Below are 18,094 nucleotides of genomic sequence, written 5' to 3'. Positions count from 1 at the left end.
AGTCTAGCCATTTCTTACTGTGTCATGTCATACTTTTCTGGGCATCTATAATGAAGTAAGCATCATAAGTGTTACTACGTGTCTAGGCTAGTGTTTTGCTCCAGCTAGATTAGCCACTGCTTCCCATCCAGATACGTATGTTAACTAGCACACTGTTTATCTACAACTAGCCAGTGAGGGAATATCTCTGAGCGCATTTTCCTGCCCCTCATCTTCTCAAACTGTGTTACACCAGTCAATATATGTGACGTGTCTCTAAACGCCCTCATCATTTCTTGTACACTTGTTCTCCAATCAAGACCATTGAAGAATGTTAATTGAATACTTTCCTTGATAATTCCATTAGTGCGTTCGACTTGTCCATTAGCCTTAGGATTATATAAGAAGGTACAGTGATTTTCAATGCCATTTCCTTCCAAGAATTCCCACATCTCACGAGACACTAATTGAACACCATTGTCAGAAATCACAACCTTGGGGTATCCTTCTCTAGCAAACAAACTTTCCATAAAATCGATCACACACCTGGTGGAAATGTTTTCCACAAACTCTACCTCAAACCGCCTTGATGCTTAATCAACCATTACAATGGCAAATCTATATTCCTGTCCCAACATGTTCATGGGACCCATTAAATCTATCGCCACTTTCTCCCACAAGTGCTCTGGCACATCTACATTCCCAATTTCCATCTTCTGAGTTTTTAGCGATTCATCACTCGCACCACAAGGGGCAAGCGCCTACCTCCTCATCCACTATGCCATCCATGCCGGTCCACCAAAATGTTGCTCTCAACCTGTGTTTGGTCAAGCTCTTACCAAGATACCCTCTATGCAAGCTTGATGTTGGGGGAACCAATCTTGTACTTCTAGCTAAACTGCACTTAGAGCTGCTCATCTCGTCTCTGATCTTATAGAAAGGTGAACTGACCTTCTTCCCACATCACCATTCCCACTCATTTTGGCTCTTTCAACTCGCTATCAATATCAATGCCCTCCAACCAAACCTCTTTGGAAAATGTACAGTTCACAGTATTGACCACCTGCACAATCCATTCATCACTCGCCACCTCTACTTCCTCAGAACACAGCCTGGAGGACCTCGACAAGCAATCGGCTACAGTATTACAACACGTTTGAACAAATCTGACTACAAAGTTGAAGCCCTGAAGGGTAGATAGCCATCTGACAATCCTGGGAGTGGCCAATCCCAAACCACTTAGTTAGAAGCCCAGTAAAATGCCAAACTCTCCCTCTCAATAGTGGATTACCTGGATTCAACAGCATTAAGGGCCCGTGAAGCAAACACTACCAGTACTTCCATGCCCTTCCTGTATTGACTAAGGACCGCACCCAGACCGCAGGTACAAGCATCCACAGTGATGTGGTCTCTGCCAAGGGATAAAACCTGTGTAGTGTGGGTGTAGTGTGGGTGCATTAGCCACCTCTTCCTTCATTCTCCTGAATACCTTCTCTTCCTTCTCTCCCTACATGAATTTCACCCTGACCCTCAGAAAATCTCTCAATATAGAACTCTTAGCTGAAAGGTTCTCTATAAAGTAGGCATACAATTTGATGAGACCTAGAAATGACTTCAGCTCATCCTTGTTAACAGGAGCTCTAATCTCCAAAATAGCATCAACCATTTCTTGACGAGTTTCCAGGCCTCTTCACGACAAACTGTAACCCAAGAATGATAGTTTTTGTACCATAAATTGACACTTGTCCCTCTTGACAGTCAGTCCCGCCACCTCGAGCCTTCTAAGGACCTCATTCACTCTCACACCGTACTCTAACTCAGTTTTCCCACCCTCAGCAATATCGTCTTGGAAGCATCGGATGTCTGCAATGTCTCTTAACAGATCTTCAATGAATTTCTGAAAAACAGCACATGCTTTTGCCAAGCTGAAAGGTAATCTTTTAAACTGATAAGCGCCCATGGGTGTGATAAAAGCAGGAAGTGCTCTTGATGTGTGGTGCAACTCCACCTGGTGGTATACTACCGATAAGTCCAATGTGGAAAACGACACTGCCTTCTCCATGGTTAACAACATTTCATTAACCACAGGTAACGGGTATCTGTTAACTAATATATTGTGATTCAAATATCTTAAATCAAAGCAAAGCCTAATCCTTCCAACAGGAAGTTGGTTGATGACAATGGGTGATAACCATTCACTACATTTAATCGGTTCAATGCCCACCTGTTGGCATAGGCCCTGCAACTCCAACTTCACCTTCCCCTTAACACCAAACTGTAGATTCCTCACCTTGTGTACACACAGCCTGGCGCTCTCCACCAGCTGAATTTCATGGCAATATCCGAGCAGTTTACCAATCCCTTTGCGGAAAACATCACTGAACTCACTACCCACCACTTCCATGAATTTCTCTGATGTATCCTTACCAATCGACCTTGTTTGTACCACTTTTCCAGGGTGTAACTCCAATCCAAGCTTTTCTTGGTGCTTCCATCCCAATAAACAGTCCCCTTTTTCAGCCACATACACCTTAACATGAATGTTTGACATATGCAACGTTGCACCACACAAAACCTTGTATATCAATTTTGCCACCCGCATATAAGCCTTGGCCTGGATATCTGTTGAATGTAACATGTGACTCCTGCCACCCCTTATCTCCACATATTCTCCTCTGAAATAAAAGTATATAGTGATCCCGAAATCAGCCAATGCCTTCATGGGACACCCGCCCATCACAATATCCACCTCTGGTTGAGTATACCCCCCATCTTCATCATCTCCCACTTCCCCCACAATGTGTATAATCGTGTTGGACCACACATTCCTTGCTTCTAACACACAACTCACACTCACCTCACCCTCTGCTACATTGTTATTCGCCTTGCAAAATCTTGCAAAATATCCAGATCTGCCACACTTCCTATATTTCCCTGTCATGGCAGGACATTCTTTAGGGTTAAGGGTGTTCTTTTCGAATCCACATATTGAGCAATGCCTTTTGCGGGTAACTTGCTGGGCATTTTGGCTTCCTCCTGTTCTATTGAACTTTTATTACTCTGCACACGTTCTTCGAATCACAAACAGGATCTGTTGTCCCCCCACTGTCCTTTATCATACTTACATTCTCCTTGGCGGTTTTTGCATTCGCTCCCTTGAGACACCTACTCGTCAGTTCCATACCCTTAGCAACAGATAAGGCTTCCTGTAACGGCAGGGTTTTGCTGTTCTTTCATTTTTCAGCCTCCCTCCCCGTAAATTTGCACGAAGACAGTAACCCTCCCAAAGCAGCCACACAATAATCCGCTGATTCTCAAATTGCCTGCTTCCTTGAGAAAAACGTATACCTTTCCAAACCAATATTGACCTGTTTACCATATTGAGGTTCCAACTTCCTCATAGCTTTCCCATATAAGCCATCACCATCCCCGACTTCCCCATCCTCTCTATCCACCCCTTGAATATCTGGGAAATTCTTTATCACTCTTGAGTAGAAAACTTCCTTTCATCAGAAAATCTTTCAAACCCAGATGCTACAAAATAATATTTGAAAAGATCTTTCCAGTCCTCCCATGGTACTGGTGGTTCCCCTGGTGTAACTAGACATTTCAGAGGTGGATCAAGGTTCTGCATGGCAATGACAATGATGAAAGTACGCTCACCACAGGTAAGATGGAGTGCAACCCCGAACAGCAAAATGATATGCAAATCCACACTCCCCAACAATATACATTCCCCCCAAAAATGCCCAACTGCAGGAATATCCACTAATAATATATCATGCATTTGAGGATAGTATATCCACACACTTGTTGTGATGCACAACCCACAAAACAGACACAGTGCTATGCATACTAGTCTAACACGTATGTCCTGTTGTTAACACAAGCTAAGCAGGACTTATATTACGACTTCAAAATATGTTTGGAAAACATAAAATGTTCCTAAGATGTTTTAAAAACAACGCCTCATGTAATTAGATGAAGTTTCCCACTGGAGCAAGCCTGGAGGAGGAGCTGTTCTTGCCGATACAGAGGGTGCCGCCAAACACAAGCAATGTATATATATTTTGTCTGAAATAGAAGCTTTCTTTCTTTCTTTCTTTCTTTCTTTCTTTCTTTCTTTCTTTCTTTCTTTCTTTCTTTTTTTCTTTTTCTTTCTTTCTTCCTTTCTTTCTTTCTTTCTTTCTTTCTTTTTTTCTTTCTTTCTTTCAATTATCGGAGGCGTGGGCGGACCCACGCAGGCGCTTCCCCATCCTAAAGGATGATGTGCACCAGACCCACCAATCATTACTTAGCTTACATAAACTCACAACTCCTCCCACCGCCCCGTCTGCCTCACAAAATCCAACATCACACTGCTCCTCCTCCTGCCTCTCACCCCGTCACCTCCCAGCAAAGTCCTCCCACTCAGCTCAGCCACACCTAGCGCAGTCAACCGAACCCTCATCCTGACTGTAGGAGGAGCATAACACACGCTAGACATGTGTTCCTTCACGATCATGTGCTGAAGGCTGCCCCGCCCACAATAATACAGACAACCTCCCTCCATGTACATCCAGCAGAAAGGCGCTTAACCTCGATCCGAGCTCTGACGCCGACTAATCGCAGCGTATCTGACTGTGCTTGCTTTCTGGTCCACTCCTGCCGGACAGAAGATGTGTGCACAAGCAGCACACACAGGCCAGCAGTACAGTGCCCCCACCATGTGCCGGCAACAATTACCCGGCCTGACAGGATTCTGTGGAATACAGATACACTGCACCCATGGTCGGAAACCACAACTTTACTTTGTGCCCCCAAGGGCCCCTCAAAGCCCACCTCCTGAGTCCCGATCTTGGCTCCGACAATGAAGGCTGCAGTGATCCACCACTTCCCGAGCCTCAGGCCAGGCTCTGATCAGAGAGGTTCACTGTTGCAGGCACCAAAACTCACCGTGGCGTCCCGTTCGTGCTGTATTCGCGCTTGCCAGCAATAACTGCGTCCTGTGACTCGATGACAGACGGGGCTGACAGAACATAGGAGCTAGCCCCGACCTTAATCTCCGACTCCATGTTTCTGAGAGACACAAACACTTTACTCTGGAACTACTCCATCGCAGCTGACAGAACACTGGTACCCTAAAACCCAGCTGGGCCCGGACCCTCCAGTAACCACACAGGCCACAAACACTGCCAGCAAAATGCTGCAATGGGGTCATCATACCTCGCCATCCTCGTCACCACTAAGGTGTGGTAATAGAAGAGGCGCACTCCAAAATAAGGCAAGGAATAGGCTTTAATGAGACAAGACCCATGCGGCTAAATCAGTCGAGTCAGTTAGGCAAAGTATAGCAGGTACCAACTGTCAACTGTCACAGCAGCAGATGCGCATGCGTTGGCAAAACAAAATAGAATGTTGGGATGCTCTCACGTGTGCGGCAGATACAACAACTATACTTTTCTTTCTACTACAATGACTGTGTGGTTATGTGACAAACAGCATACCGGCTTGGGACTCATGGACACATTTAATGGTTTATTTAAAGCAATGGATTATTGTGACAAATCAACTTCCGGGGCACCAGTGGTCCAGGTATGAATACCGGTTTATAAACCATCAATCAGCCTCGCACATCTAGTACACCAGAAGGGATCCAAACAGATTGGAAACACAGGCAAATTATAAATCCCCTTGTCCAATTTTGGTAACGTCGAAGAAACAGCAGGCTTATCTGCAAAAGGTCGTGGATCGTTGGTTAGTTGCAACACAGCGAAAAAAGTATTATTACCCAATGATAAAAGGGACTGTCCAGTGAAGGTTATATAAGAATATCTACTTTATTATTATCACAACAGACAGTTCTAGCACACTCCGAAATACACGCCACCCTGTAAAGGAATGCAGAGGACAGACAGTTTCAAGAAGGAAAAGGGATGCAGTCTGAATACTGATAGGAGGGAAATCGGTAAAGTAATTAATAGCAATAGTTCAAGGATACTTGGTTTCAACGAAAAAGGAGCAATGAGTCGTAAAATGTCACTAGGGGCCTTCGGAGGATGACCAGGGTGACAGAACCGCAAAGTACCTTGTGCTTGTTGACGTTCTTGGTGCTCGACAGGGTTGAGTCAGAACATGGGGTGCTTTGCAGCTTCTACGACAGAGTTCAAGATTGGTGATAGCTGCGGGTATCAGGCGGCAGGCAGTTCGGCGATAGAAGCTGCACGGGTGGCTGCAAGCTGGCATATACAGTGGCTCGGAGTCAGGAATCATTGTCTCAGTGCTGGTCGGCAGTTCTGAAGCACTGATCAAGGCATCTCGGACAGCTTTTGTGACTGCAGTGTAACAAAAGTCAGTGGTGCAGTCAGTTGCAGCTCGAGGGGCTCAACTGGCTCGAAAATGTCCTTTAAGGCGGACATCTGTAGATGCTCGTTGATGCACTTCTCCTAGCTTCTTCACTGGGTTTTTGTTGTCCTTTAAGGTGGAGCGACGGAGCTGCGGAAGAGGCCGTGGGGCCCGCGGGAAGGCGGATGAGAAGGAGTGGGTTCCTGTATCAAAGCTTGGCCGACTTGTCAAGGACATGAAGATAAAGTCTCTCGAGGATATATATCTCTTTCCCTCCCAAACAAGGAGTCAGAGATAATTGATTTCTTCCTGGCCTCCTCACTAAAGAATGAGGCACTCAAGATCATGCCTGTCCAGAAAAATACCAGGGCCGGGAAACGTACCAGGTTTAAGGCTTTTGTTGCCATTGGGGACTATAACGGCCATGTTGGGCTCGGGGTAAAATGCTCCAAGGAGGTTGCGACTGCTATTCATGACGCCATCATTCTGGCAAATTTGTCCATTGTGCCAGTAAGGCGAGGTTACTGGGGTAACAAGATTGGCATACCCCACACTGTGCCTTGCAAGATGACTAGTCACTGTGGTTCAGTTCTTGTGCGTCTGATTCCTGCACCCCGGCATACTGGCCTTGTGTTGACACCTGTTCCCAAGAAACTATTGATGATGGCTGGTTATGACGACGGTTATACTTGAGCAAGGGGCTGCACGGCCACACTGGGCAATTTCGCAAAGGCCACCTTTGATGCCATCTCAAAGACTTGCAGCTACCTGACCCCAGATCTTTGGAAGGAGACAGTTTTCACCAGGTCTCCATACCAGGAGTACACTGACTACTTATCTAAGACCCCCACCAGAGTGTCTGTGCAGAACACCAAGGCAGCAGCTGTTCCTGTGTTCTTGGTGCTACCCCAACATAACCTGTTTATGCCAGAAAATAGAAATGGTTAAACATTGAAAAAAAAATGAAAAAAAATGGTGGCGGGCCTATGGCTGCAGAGAGTGTTGCAGGCAGCTTCCTTGTCCTTGGTTTGGTTCAGAGACCTAGGAAGCCGGCTGCAGAGATTAGCAGGGCACGCTTTGTGCTGGCTGGGTACCGATTCTGGAGCTGCAGAGGGTCCTCTGAATTCGTTATCTCGCTCTGTGCCCTGGGAGATGTTTAGGGGAGGGATTTTGCTTCCCTCTTGGAGGTCCTGGCCTTCTTCCACTGGTGGAAGATGTACAGGAGACTGCACATTCAGCCAGGGTCCAATGCTGAGTTCTTCTTGTTACTACTTTAAAAGTCTTCAGATGATCTACCCAAAAGACGGGCTCAACTCTCTATTAAAGTCAAATGGAGCACAGGCGTCGTGGTAGGCCAAGCCTACCTTAATGAACCTATCATGGGTCCCCACCAACAATCTCCTGTATGCATGATATCATAACCAGAGTTCTTTGCAACAGAAAAGGTAAAAGGGTGAAAACATGTCATACTAAATCCCACCCATCTTCCTGTGTGTTGTGGATCAAAGTCTCTCTGTAGTTCCTGATTAAAGCGGCAGGTCTCCCTTGCAGCTGCAGTGAGACCAGACTTTCTGGTGCCGTAAATCCAAATACTCATGCCTTCTGAATGGGGTCCCCCTGTGGGAATGACTACTGTAGTACACGAAGTCCCAGACATGACATGTCACTGTCAATTGATACTAAGGATGGGAGCTGGCTTCAGGTTGACACAGTTCATATGGTTCGGGTTTCCTGTCTCCTTTGTTAACCTCTACAGCCAGGCTCCATGTGGGCCTGTTTGAAGCACACTCTATTAGTATGTTAATCATGTTAATCACTGTCACCAGCGACATGAACCAACAAAAGGACAGGGTGGATCCATGGAGCCTTTGATAGTTAATTAGGCTGGCCATGACAGGGGGAAGGTTTGGCCCCCTCCTGAGATGACATGGTGTACTCCTGGTTGTCATATCTCAAATAAATATGACAGGAGGGAATGCACCTGTAGGCTGTGTCCACCCAGAGTACACAGGTCTATGTGTACATTGTGCAGTGAGCATAGGAAAATGTGTGCGGATTAGTCCCACACATTTTCCAAAGGTTGAACTACCATCATTCAATTTCATTTAAAATTTCAAAAAACCTAGGCGAGCGCAGACCCACTGTGCGAATGGTCGAATTCCTCAAAATTGTTATGTTTGTATATGTGACAGAATGCCATCTGCCAGTGTGTGCAATCCTGAGCACATTTTATTTAATTCAATACAAAATGATACTCGTTTTCCCTCTCAAAAAGTGAGCTCTGCTAAACAGACCTCACTTTCCAATGCTCCATGCTAAATAAGTATAGTTTACATATGGATAGTTTGCTGACACACCAGCAGCTGTAATATGATATGGCAACATGGCACCTAAGAATGACTTCAGAGTGATTTTACAGAGTACATTCCTAAAACAGCTTTGCTGGAATCAAATTCATTCCAACATCTCTGGACTGCCTTTAACAGTTGGCACCCATGATTCCAACTATATTGACCTGCATGGCTGCACAGCTTGCTGGCAGAACTGTGCTTAAATATAGATAAACCACTATAGGGGCTCATTACAAGTATGGTGGTGTGGGTAAAAATTAGTGGTAATGGAATTACTGCCACCTTTCTCGCACTGCCATATTACGGGTATGGCCCTGGAGTGGCGGATTTACCCCCAGCATCATGCTGGAGGTAAATCCTCCCACTTGCAGCTAAAAATTGGCAAAATCGGCAGAATTACTGTGGTGTTAATTCTGCTGGCTGTCATTCTGCCAGAAATGCCCCATAGAGGCCAATGGACTTAACTCTGCCACTGCCGCGTGTAATCTGGCAGTAATTCTGCTAGACCAAGTGTCGGTAACTGTAATTCAGTTGGGCATTATTCCAGCAGATTTATCACCGAAATACCACCCAACTCGTAATGATGTCCTATATTTAGTTTGTCTTAGGGGCCCTTCTGTGATGAAGAAATGGAGCAGTCTTTGACACGCTACGCCGTGAATCGCTTTTAACGCCTTCCAGGTGTATCAATCCGTCCATCGCCTGCCTATCCCAACCCTCTTCAAGCCTCGAGCCATTGCTGTTTGTCACACTGCATTGCGTGGTTGCACTCAGTCGATCTAGCTTGGTGCTGAAGTCAAATTGCTCCTTTCATGCCTCGAGAGCCAGTCAAATCTTAGACCTACGTGGATTTGAACTTCACCGCGTGTCCCACTTATTAATTGCACCACATTGCTAAATTCCATCAAACCAGCTTCACTGACTCAAAACCTGATTGAACGCACCAGGAGGCACCCAGAAACCCTGCTTGGCCCTGCCAAGCACTTGAAAAAAGACACTAAGCTAACAGTGGTTCAATCCCATTAGCCTCTTGATAGGGGCACTATTGACATATAAGACCTCACTTAATACCTTGAAGGGTTACATGTGATTTTACCGAATTGAAAAATAACAACATCTTTTTTAACTAAACATTTTTTACAAAATAAATACCAATTTTTTGTTTATTATTTGGGGTGTCGCCCCCATGCCCCTTGTTTCCCTTCATTTATATTCCCACCCAAGGCCCTACCCACCCGTTTCAACCCCTTACCCCACCCCCATATATATATATATATATATATTTAAAGAAATTCTGTATTTTTTTCATCAAAAATGTTTAGGTGAAAATGTTGTTTGTTATTTTCCATTCAGTAAAATCACTGCATACCCCCTTGAAGACATTTTCTTGAAAATGTGATATGATATGATAAGTTATTTTTAACACGCTGAATACCCAGAGGTTTCTAAGCGCGGACCCAGGGATAAAACCTGTGGTGCTCTGTGTCGTCTTGATTCCAAGGCGAGCATGTTGCCCCTGAGCCATCCTCCCAACACTGTGCCACCTGCAGAGACCCCTGTTCTTCATACCCAAAGTGCCTCTTTTCCCCAAAGTTTGCTTTCACTGTGAATCTCCTTACAGTGGGTGTTGCCAATGTTTTATTCGTTGTTCTGATCTTTTAGTTTAATTAAAGTCTTATTTTGAATGAACTTTGATTGAGCATTTCTTTCATTTTGCTGCCTACTGTTGTTAGAATGCTTCTTTGCTAGATCACACACCCTCTTGAAGATGATAACCTGCCCTCGCCCCATGCTATCTCAAAGAGGTGAAGTAGGTATGCACATATACTGTGCTTATTTCAATTTTGTAGAGAAGGAGTCAAGAACCCCCACCTCGCCCATATTGCCTATATGTTGGGAACCAGAGTGTGAGACACGAGCCAAGCCATTGAACATACAGATACCAAGGAGAATCCTGGAAGCACGGTTCCCATTGAGAAAACCATACCTGCATACGAGACAGTATGATGGCCATTTGAATGAAATCCCAGTAGACAGCTGAATGGAAGAGAAGAATGTTGACGTCAAATATGAAGCAACACTGACGTACATAGAAGAGATGCAGAGACAAGAGAATGAAGATATTCTATAAGGCATCAAGAAAGTATCAAAGATAAGTGACATCTTGGATATCAAGATGAAGAAACGTATGCTACAGAACTGATGAAGATATCAAGTCATGTTACACGTGGACATATGCAAAGAAACACAAGCAGACAAAGTTTTCTTGAGGCTTGCTTTATAGCGAAAAGATTGCAGCATGCACCAACATAATCATATATAGGAGTGAGTAAAGAATGGATGTTTCCACTACGTATTATAGCAGAGCTGGACTAAAAAAAGAAGGTCTCTTTTCCAGTGTTTCGCAGTTAAAAACAATTGAATGAATTAACAGGAGTGAAACTCAGAAAGGCAAGGCTGGATGAGCCCAAGAAGCCATGGTCGTATCAGGCTGGGGTGAGCAGACATTGGATACAAATTGTGTGAAAGAACGAAACACCTGTTCAGAAGACATTGACAAAAACAAGGAATACGTCAGAGGTCTATTAGAAAATAGTATTTTAAATGCATTAGAGCTCGGTTTTGTGGTCTTCAGTCATGTGAAGGGATGAAGTTGGGCAAACATGACGACCACACCTACTCATGAAGGCAGAGCGTGCCTTCACTCCCCTGAATTCTCCAGAGCAAGGAACATTTCCAAGTCCGAGTTCAAAATCTTAATTAACAGCAGACCACTGAGGTGATGATAGATGATATGCTAATTGGTGGGAAGCTATGGTTAAGACTAGCTCACCAGCACCTGGAAGCCCAGCCTGAGTGCTGCTTACGTAGATGGAAAAGTACTGACAGAGATTAGAGAGCCAACCAATTGTAGGGGGCAGCGTGATTAAGGGTCTTACAGTTTGTGTAACCAATGGGACGTTGTGTTTTTAGTGATGTTCATAGTGACCTGTTTGAGGGGAGGGTTTAGTTGCCCCACCTGATGTTAAGAAGCCTATCACTCTCTTAGACTAGTATGGAACGTATACTTAGATGTTCCCTTAGAACCAATCACAATTGCACTAGGTTTTTGTAGTTTGCCACATAGGATGACGTTAGTAGATACGTAGGTTGACGTCATCAATTATGAGTTTTTACTATAAATGCATTGTTTGTTCTGAAGCAAATTGAGAAACCATGCACTGAGACTTCCGTTGATGTCCGTTGTACTCCCTGTTTTAGATAATTGATATTAAAAGTTATATTTTTGAGTCATTTCGATTATTGATGTTTGAGTAACTTCTGCATTCCCATTCATCTCCAGGGTATTGCTACCTCGTCTTAAACTGCTGCGGTCTCCCAGTTCACTTTTATGACTGATGTCAATGCTGGTTTGGCAGTAGTGTGGGGCTGAGTAGTAGTTAGCAAACCACTACTCATCCCTGTAGTCCGGCAGAGCAGTAATCATTTCATCACACTAGTGGCAATCTGTTGGGATCCAACCTTGACTGTGCCCAGAGCTTAGTCCACCACAACAAAATAACTGTGCAGGCAGCATTAGAAACACTTCCAGGTCACGTTTATGGAATGGAAGTGAACATAGATACTGTGAAGGTCGTGAAAGGCAGTGCCCTTCATGATCGGTTTCGGCACAACGGGCTCCCCTGTGACAGTAAGCTTAGTAATCCTGAAATGCTTCAGAGCCTTTGAGGTAGCATGTATGAGTGAGGAGGCCCTGGGAATGGGTAATGACTCTGAGCCCTAAGACAAGTACCCATTCCAAAGGGGTGCTTAGAAGAAGGGGAGCAACAGTGATAGTTGCTCCCACCATTCTTCCCACAGAGGGGACAGTATGACTTCCTGAAGGTCCCGGGTCTCATCTTGGTCCCAATGTAGTCTCACTGTAACTGAGGCAGCTACTAGGAAGCACCTTCTTGAAGAGAGGAGAGCGGCACTAGAAGGACAGAAGCAGAGAGAGCTGGTAAGGCTTGAGGATCAGAGTGGTTGCATCCTCAGCAAGTTCTGCAAAAACCCAGAGCAATACTTTAGGGGTTTTAGAGAACGCTCACAAAGAGGCAACCAAACTTTCAAGGTGTTTAAACATGTGTCTCTGTGGTGGGTGGATGGTGGAATCTAAGTGACAGATTTGAAGGAATGTTTAATTTGGCCACAATCAAGCATATTCTTAATATATGGTGAGGCTGACCTAAACCAGCATCTATTGGTCAAGAATATCGCAGGCACTAGGATCTTGCCAAAGCTCAAAGCTGTGGGCACAGATTCCAGAAGAGGCTCAGATGAGCATGTCCAAATCAGAAGAGAAGGCTTCAGAGAAAAATAAAGTGACAAGGATGATATGGACAAAGGCTGACACTCTACTTCCAGGAAAGCCCCCAAAAATATGAGGGGACTTCCCCATCATATGGTTCATGAGTCTGAAGGGTGAGTGTACCTCTAACACTGTTCTGCCAACAACCTCAACACCCAGACAATATTTTCTGTGTAGAGACTTGACCCATACAAAGGGAAATCCGGCCTGCAAGAGCAAACCCAAAGAGGCCATAATCAGTGCTGGTCTCATGGATGAGGCCATAGTCATTGTGTTCCTACTAGGACAGGCAGTGGCTGTATGTTGTCTGATTGCTCTGAGTGAGACTAGCCCGGGGTCACCATAAAGGGGACAGAACTCCTGCTCTGCTTGACAAGGCCACTAGTGTCACAGCTAACAGGTGACAATGGGTGCAGGGTGGGCAATATGTCAAAGGCACAGATTGTACGTTTTGATGGCCTCAGCCAATGCTCATTGCCAACGGTAGAGTTAAGCGAGAGTTGAAGTGACCTGCTGTTGAACGCACATGTCTGCCACTGGACACTGTTACCCAGGACTCTTCCACCTGAAGCGGCAAGCTCTGCAAGTGTCCCTTTCTGGCTAGCAAGGGCAGAAGACGGACCTACATTTTTCTCAGGGACCCAGTGGAGGGTCTCACAGACACTCAAGGAACATAGGAAGCTGTATTTGGACCTCTCTGGCATTTTGAGACAATTCAAGTGTCTCAAGCTCCCTGGATGCTTTTGAGCCGCTGGAAAGACCCAATGGAGCTGGCACCGAGAGGGGTCTACACTTTGAACCGCTTTGAGAAACTTTGAGCTGTGCCGATTCAAGCATCGCTTGCCAGTCCCAATCTTCTTCGAGCCTCGAGCTGTTGCCGCTTGTTGAACCGCATTGTGTCATTGAACCCAATCGAGCCAGCTGAACTCTAAATCCCAGTCACCACTTTCACACACTGAGACCCAGTCGGACCTTTTAACTTTGCAGATTTGAACATTGCAGCTTGTCCTTTCAGAACACGCTCCTGCATACAGACACTGCCGAAGCCTCACGTACAGTTTTGCAGCTGTTCAAACTGGTATGTATGTCCTGCATTTTAAAGATATCTCTTTGTTAGGGGGAGTATTGTGACCAATCAAAACACAAGAGTCCATTATTTGCTTAAAAGGTTTTTCTTAATGACATATTTAACATTTAACATTGTGGACATCATGAAGTTCCCATAATGCTCTTTGCTTTCATGCAAATCGCCAGGATTGGGTTCTATTTAGAGATACTGGCCCTCATTAGGACCCAGGCGTTAAGGGGTTTACGGCGCCGTAAACGGCGCCGACCCTTAACGCCTGATTCCAAGGTCCCTTTGCGGGATGGTGATTTTAACGCCTGCTTTTTGCAGGCGTTAAAACCCATGCCGCAAAGGGACCTTGGTGCTAATTACGCCACCGTAATTTACGGTGGCGTAATTAGCGCCTTTCCCCATTCCCATTATGCCCTATGGGGCAAAAATGGGAATGGGGAAGGGTAAAATGGGAAATGGGGATTTACCGCCCCACTCACCTTGGAATGGGGCGGTAAATCCGCCATCCACCATGGTGTAAACGTAGTTTACACCATGGTGGTAAGGGTACGACCCAGGCGGTAACTTACCACCTGGGTCGTAATGAGGGCCACTGTGTTGTGCAACCTGGCCTGGGGCCATGCCCCTTGGCCACGCCCCCCTTACCAAAGCCCCACCCCTCCCCCAAAAAAGTGAAGGTTCCCCCAATATGTTTTCCATTTCCAGCACTGGCTGTCACTTCCCTCGTGCCATACAGAAGAGTTATCACCTTGTTGCCTTTTAACACTGGACAAAAAAGGATTTATAGCTTTTCAGTGGGCATTTATGGTTTCAGCTCTCTACTGACTGGCCGTCTCGTGATACCTGGTGACTTTTAACCCTAATGTAGCTACCCCACGGGAGCCTCAGACTGTTTTCCGTTCTAAGCAAGGGAGGTGGGGGGGGGGGCGGCAACCATCTTGTTGAAATGGGCCCCTACACATATTCAGCAGGACCTGGTGGGAAACCAGCCCTGTCCCGACCTCACAGGAGGACAATGCAGGTTGTGCAATTAAGCGAGGCTCTGTGTAGGGGCAGAAGGGAGCTTTCAAGCACGAATCCGCCCCATCCAGTTGTGAGGTTAGTGGTCACGGTGCTTAAAAACAATGGCCGTCCCCTACTGCCTATGTTTCAAGCTGTGTGTGTGTTAACTGTCGGACATGTTCGAAATGTGGACCTGGTTCGATTAGCTGGGTCTTGTCTTTTCAAGGTGCTATTCAGCACTTCAACTTAGCGCCGCGCCACATTTGGTGGTGCAATATACACTCGTTAAGTCATTCGGTATGGGGACTTGCATTCTAGGAACTATTACCCGCGCGCGCTCATCTTCCCTTGTGATTGTGCAGAAAATCAGCTCATTATCGCGGAACTTTGGGAAAAACAAACTATCTATCTGCAAAGTTCACCAGCACGTCGCCTGTGTACTCACAATCCATCCCTAACCCCTCACCCCACATACGCATACCACGCTGTAAAACGTGAACTCTTTGCGGCACATCATTAAAAGCGGGCCTCCTTACCTGCCGTCAATGTGAGGGTCCAGAACACGAGAACTCCGGGAAACATCAATGCTTGCACTCCGCGCTCCATGGTGTCCAGAGAGAGGCGAATCGCTGCTTCCGCTGTGCCAGAAAGGCAAGCCTTGCAGGGGCGAGGGTCCTTGGAGCTCTTCTCCTGTGCCTTGTCATGGGGTGGCACTCAGGGGCGTCTCTGGCTGCGGGGCACGTGTGCACACGGGCGCGCAGCGCTGGAGTGTGCTGCACGGGTCTACACGAGGATGGATGATCAGAGCGTCCCGGCAGCTAGGCGCTTGTGCACTTGGGCCGGGCGTGCTGGGTGTGTGGTGCTTGATCCAGGGGTTGGTTGAGAGGCAGTGGGCTGATTGAGGGGAGCACCCGCAAATCGGGAACTAGCTCTCACCCGCGTCCGTGGTGCTGAAACGCCGCCTGATCTTCGGAGTTGAAAGGATCGATGCAACGCTGGTCCGCAGGGAGCTGTCTCTGGTGCTGAATCACAGCCCTGTCCCGGGAGGCGTCCTTGTGGTGTCACGCAGTTACAATCCACTGTGAGCTGTCCTCGGTGCTGAACTCCGCCACCACCAGCCCTTCCTACAGCTGCCACGCACCACCTCGGAATCCGCGAACCCGAAGCGATTCCGACCGTGCCCTAAATCCACAAGTGAACTGAATCCAATGCTGTCAAGGGTTTAGTCAGAAGCAGGGGTAGTCGCTTCCCAGAGCCTTCCAGTGGCGGACAACAGCGACCCTAAAAAAGCAAAGCGTTATTGTTACACGGGTGCAACTGTGTGCTCCAGCGCAAGCAAAGTCCGGGATTAATTAATAAATGCATGAATGGAGAGAGAGAAGGAGGGCGAGCGAGAGAGGAAAAGAGAGAGCAGTAGAGAGAGCTAGAGAGAGGAAGATAGAGAGATAGAGAGAGCGAGAGAAAGGATGATAGATATGAAGGAGAGGGGAGAGAGCTAGAGCGAGAGAGGAAGAGAGAGAGAGGGAGAGAGAGCGAGAGAGAGGAAGATAGAGCGAGAGAGAGGAAGATAGAGAGGAAGGAGAGAGAGAGTGAGAGATAGAGCGGGAGAGAGCGAGAGAGCACAGACAACAGGCTTTTTTTTTAATCCGCGTGTACGCTACCAAAGTGCTTGCAATTCTTTATTCAAGAGCCACCGCGAGATAGCTCAGTCGATCACCAAGTTGAGATAACAATAGCAGCTTGCATTTGTAACCATTCGAAGCTGCCAGACAAAAGATATAAGCACTATAATATTCATACTCTTCTATAATGTGCGTTGTGATCTGGTGCTGTGTATGCACGCGCCTATAGTCTCTATTATGGTCCTATCTTTCAAATGCATGTGTGCAAGTAGAGGAGGGGAAGCCAGATAATTCAATGGATACGTACGAGCCAGATCTGAGCCATGCGCTCTGGCTTGTCCCTAGGAGCCAAACGAGAGCCGAGCCAGAAAATGAATATATGTGTCCACACAGGAATAGACAATTGTGCAGGGAGTGGAAGCTTCCACCACTTAAACAGAAAAGCACTCCATACTAGACTTATGCTTGGTAGACTCTCACTCACCACAAAATCTACCTGGCATCCTGCCTACTCACTGCCCTGCACTACCAGCCATACTGTGACGAATCAACTTCCGGGAAACCACTGGTCATGGGATGAATATCTTTTTCTAAACCATCAATCAGCCCCACACCTCGAGTACACCAGAAGGGATCCGAACAGGTTGGAATCACAAGGAAATTATAAATCTCCTTGTACAATGTTGGTAACGTGGACTGAACAGCAGGCTTATCTTTGTAAGGTTGTGGATCGTTAGTTAGTTGTAACACAGCAAAAATACAATTATTACCCAATGATAAAAGGGACTGCCCGGTGGCGGTTGTATACAAATATCTACTTTATTATTACTACAAAGACAGTTCTAGCACACTACAAAATACAACCCACCCTGTAAAGGAATGCAGAAGACAGACACTATCGAGAAGGAAAAGGGATGGTCTCTGGATACTTACAGGAGGGTAGACGGTAAAGTAATTAATCGCAATAGTTCAAGGATACTTGGTTTCAGCACAAAGGGAGCAATGGGTCATACAATGTCACTACAGGCCTCGGAGAAGGACCAGGGGAACAGAACCACAGTGTACCTTGTGCTTGTAGAGGTTTTTGGTGCTTGAAAGTGTCGAGTCGGTTTCAGGACGCTTTGCAGCTTCTGTAACAGCATTCAAGATGGGAGACAGCTGCGGGTATCAGGCGGCAGGCAGTTCGGCAAGCGAGGCTTGACGGCTGCAGGATGGCCTACATGGCGGCTCGGGGTCTGGAATTGTTGTCTCAGTGCTGGTCGGCGGGTCTGATGCACTGGTTGAGGCATCTCGGATGGAGTGACTGCAGCGTAATAACAGTCAACAGTGTAGTCAGTTGCAGCTCGAGGGGGTCCACTGGCTCGAAAATTTCCTTTAAGGTGGACGTCGG

At 46.4% G+C, this 18,094-nt stretch overlaps 1 protein-coding gene and 1 pseudogene across 1 annotated transcript in view; one reads left to right on the top strand and one right to left on the bottom strand.

The window, feature by feature from the left end:
• Positions 1-7,251, top strand: part of LOC138453810 (small ribosomal subunit protein uS5 pseudogene) — a 59,876-nt pseudogene extending 52,625 nt beyond the window's left edge.
• The window catches only part of CHRNA2 (cholinergic receptor nicotinic alpha 2 subunit), a 315,904-nt gene extending 299,273 nt beyond the window's left edge, over positions 1-16,631 (bottom strand). Inside the window, exon 1 of the mRNA XM_069605647.1 lies at positions 15,619-16,631. Within this exon, the coding sequence (XP_069461748.1) occupies positions 15,619-15,688 (70 nt within the window). The 5' untranslated portion in view covers positions 15,689-16,631. The remainder of the gene's footprint in view (positions 1-15,618) is intronic.
• Between the last annotated feature and the right edge of the window lie 1,463 nt (positions 16,632-18,094).

The sequence above is a fragment of the Ambystoma mexicanum genome, chromosome 4p (genome assembly GCF_040938575.1).
Source record: "Ambystoma mexicanum isolate Mex_15411 chromosome 4p, UKY_AmexF1_1, whole genome shotgun sequence".
NCBI classification, from domain to species: domain Eukaryota; kingdom Metazoa; phylum Chordata; class Amphibia; order Caudata; family Ambystomatidae; genus Ambystoma; species Ambystoma mexicanum.
This window is presented reverse-complemented; position numbering and strand designations above follow the sequence as displayed.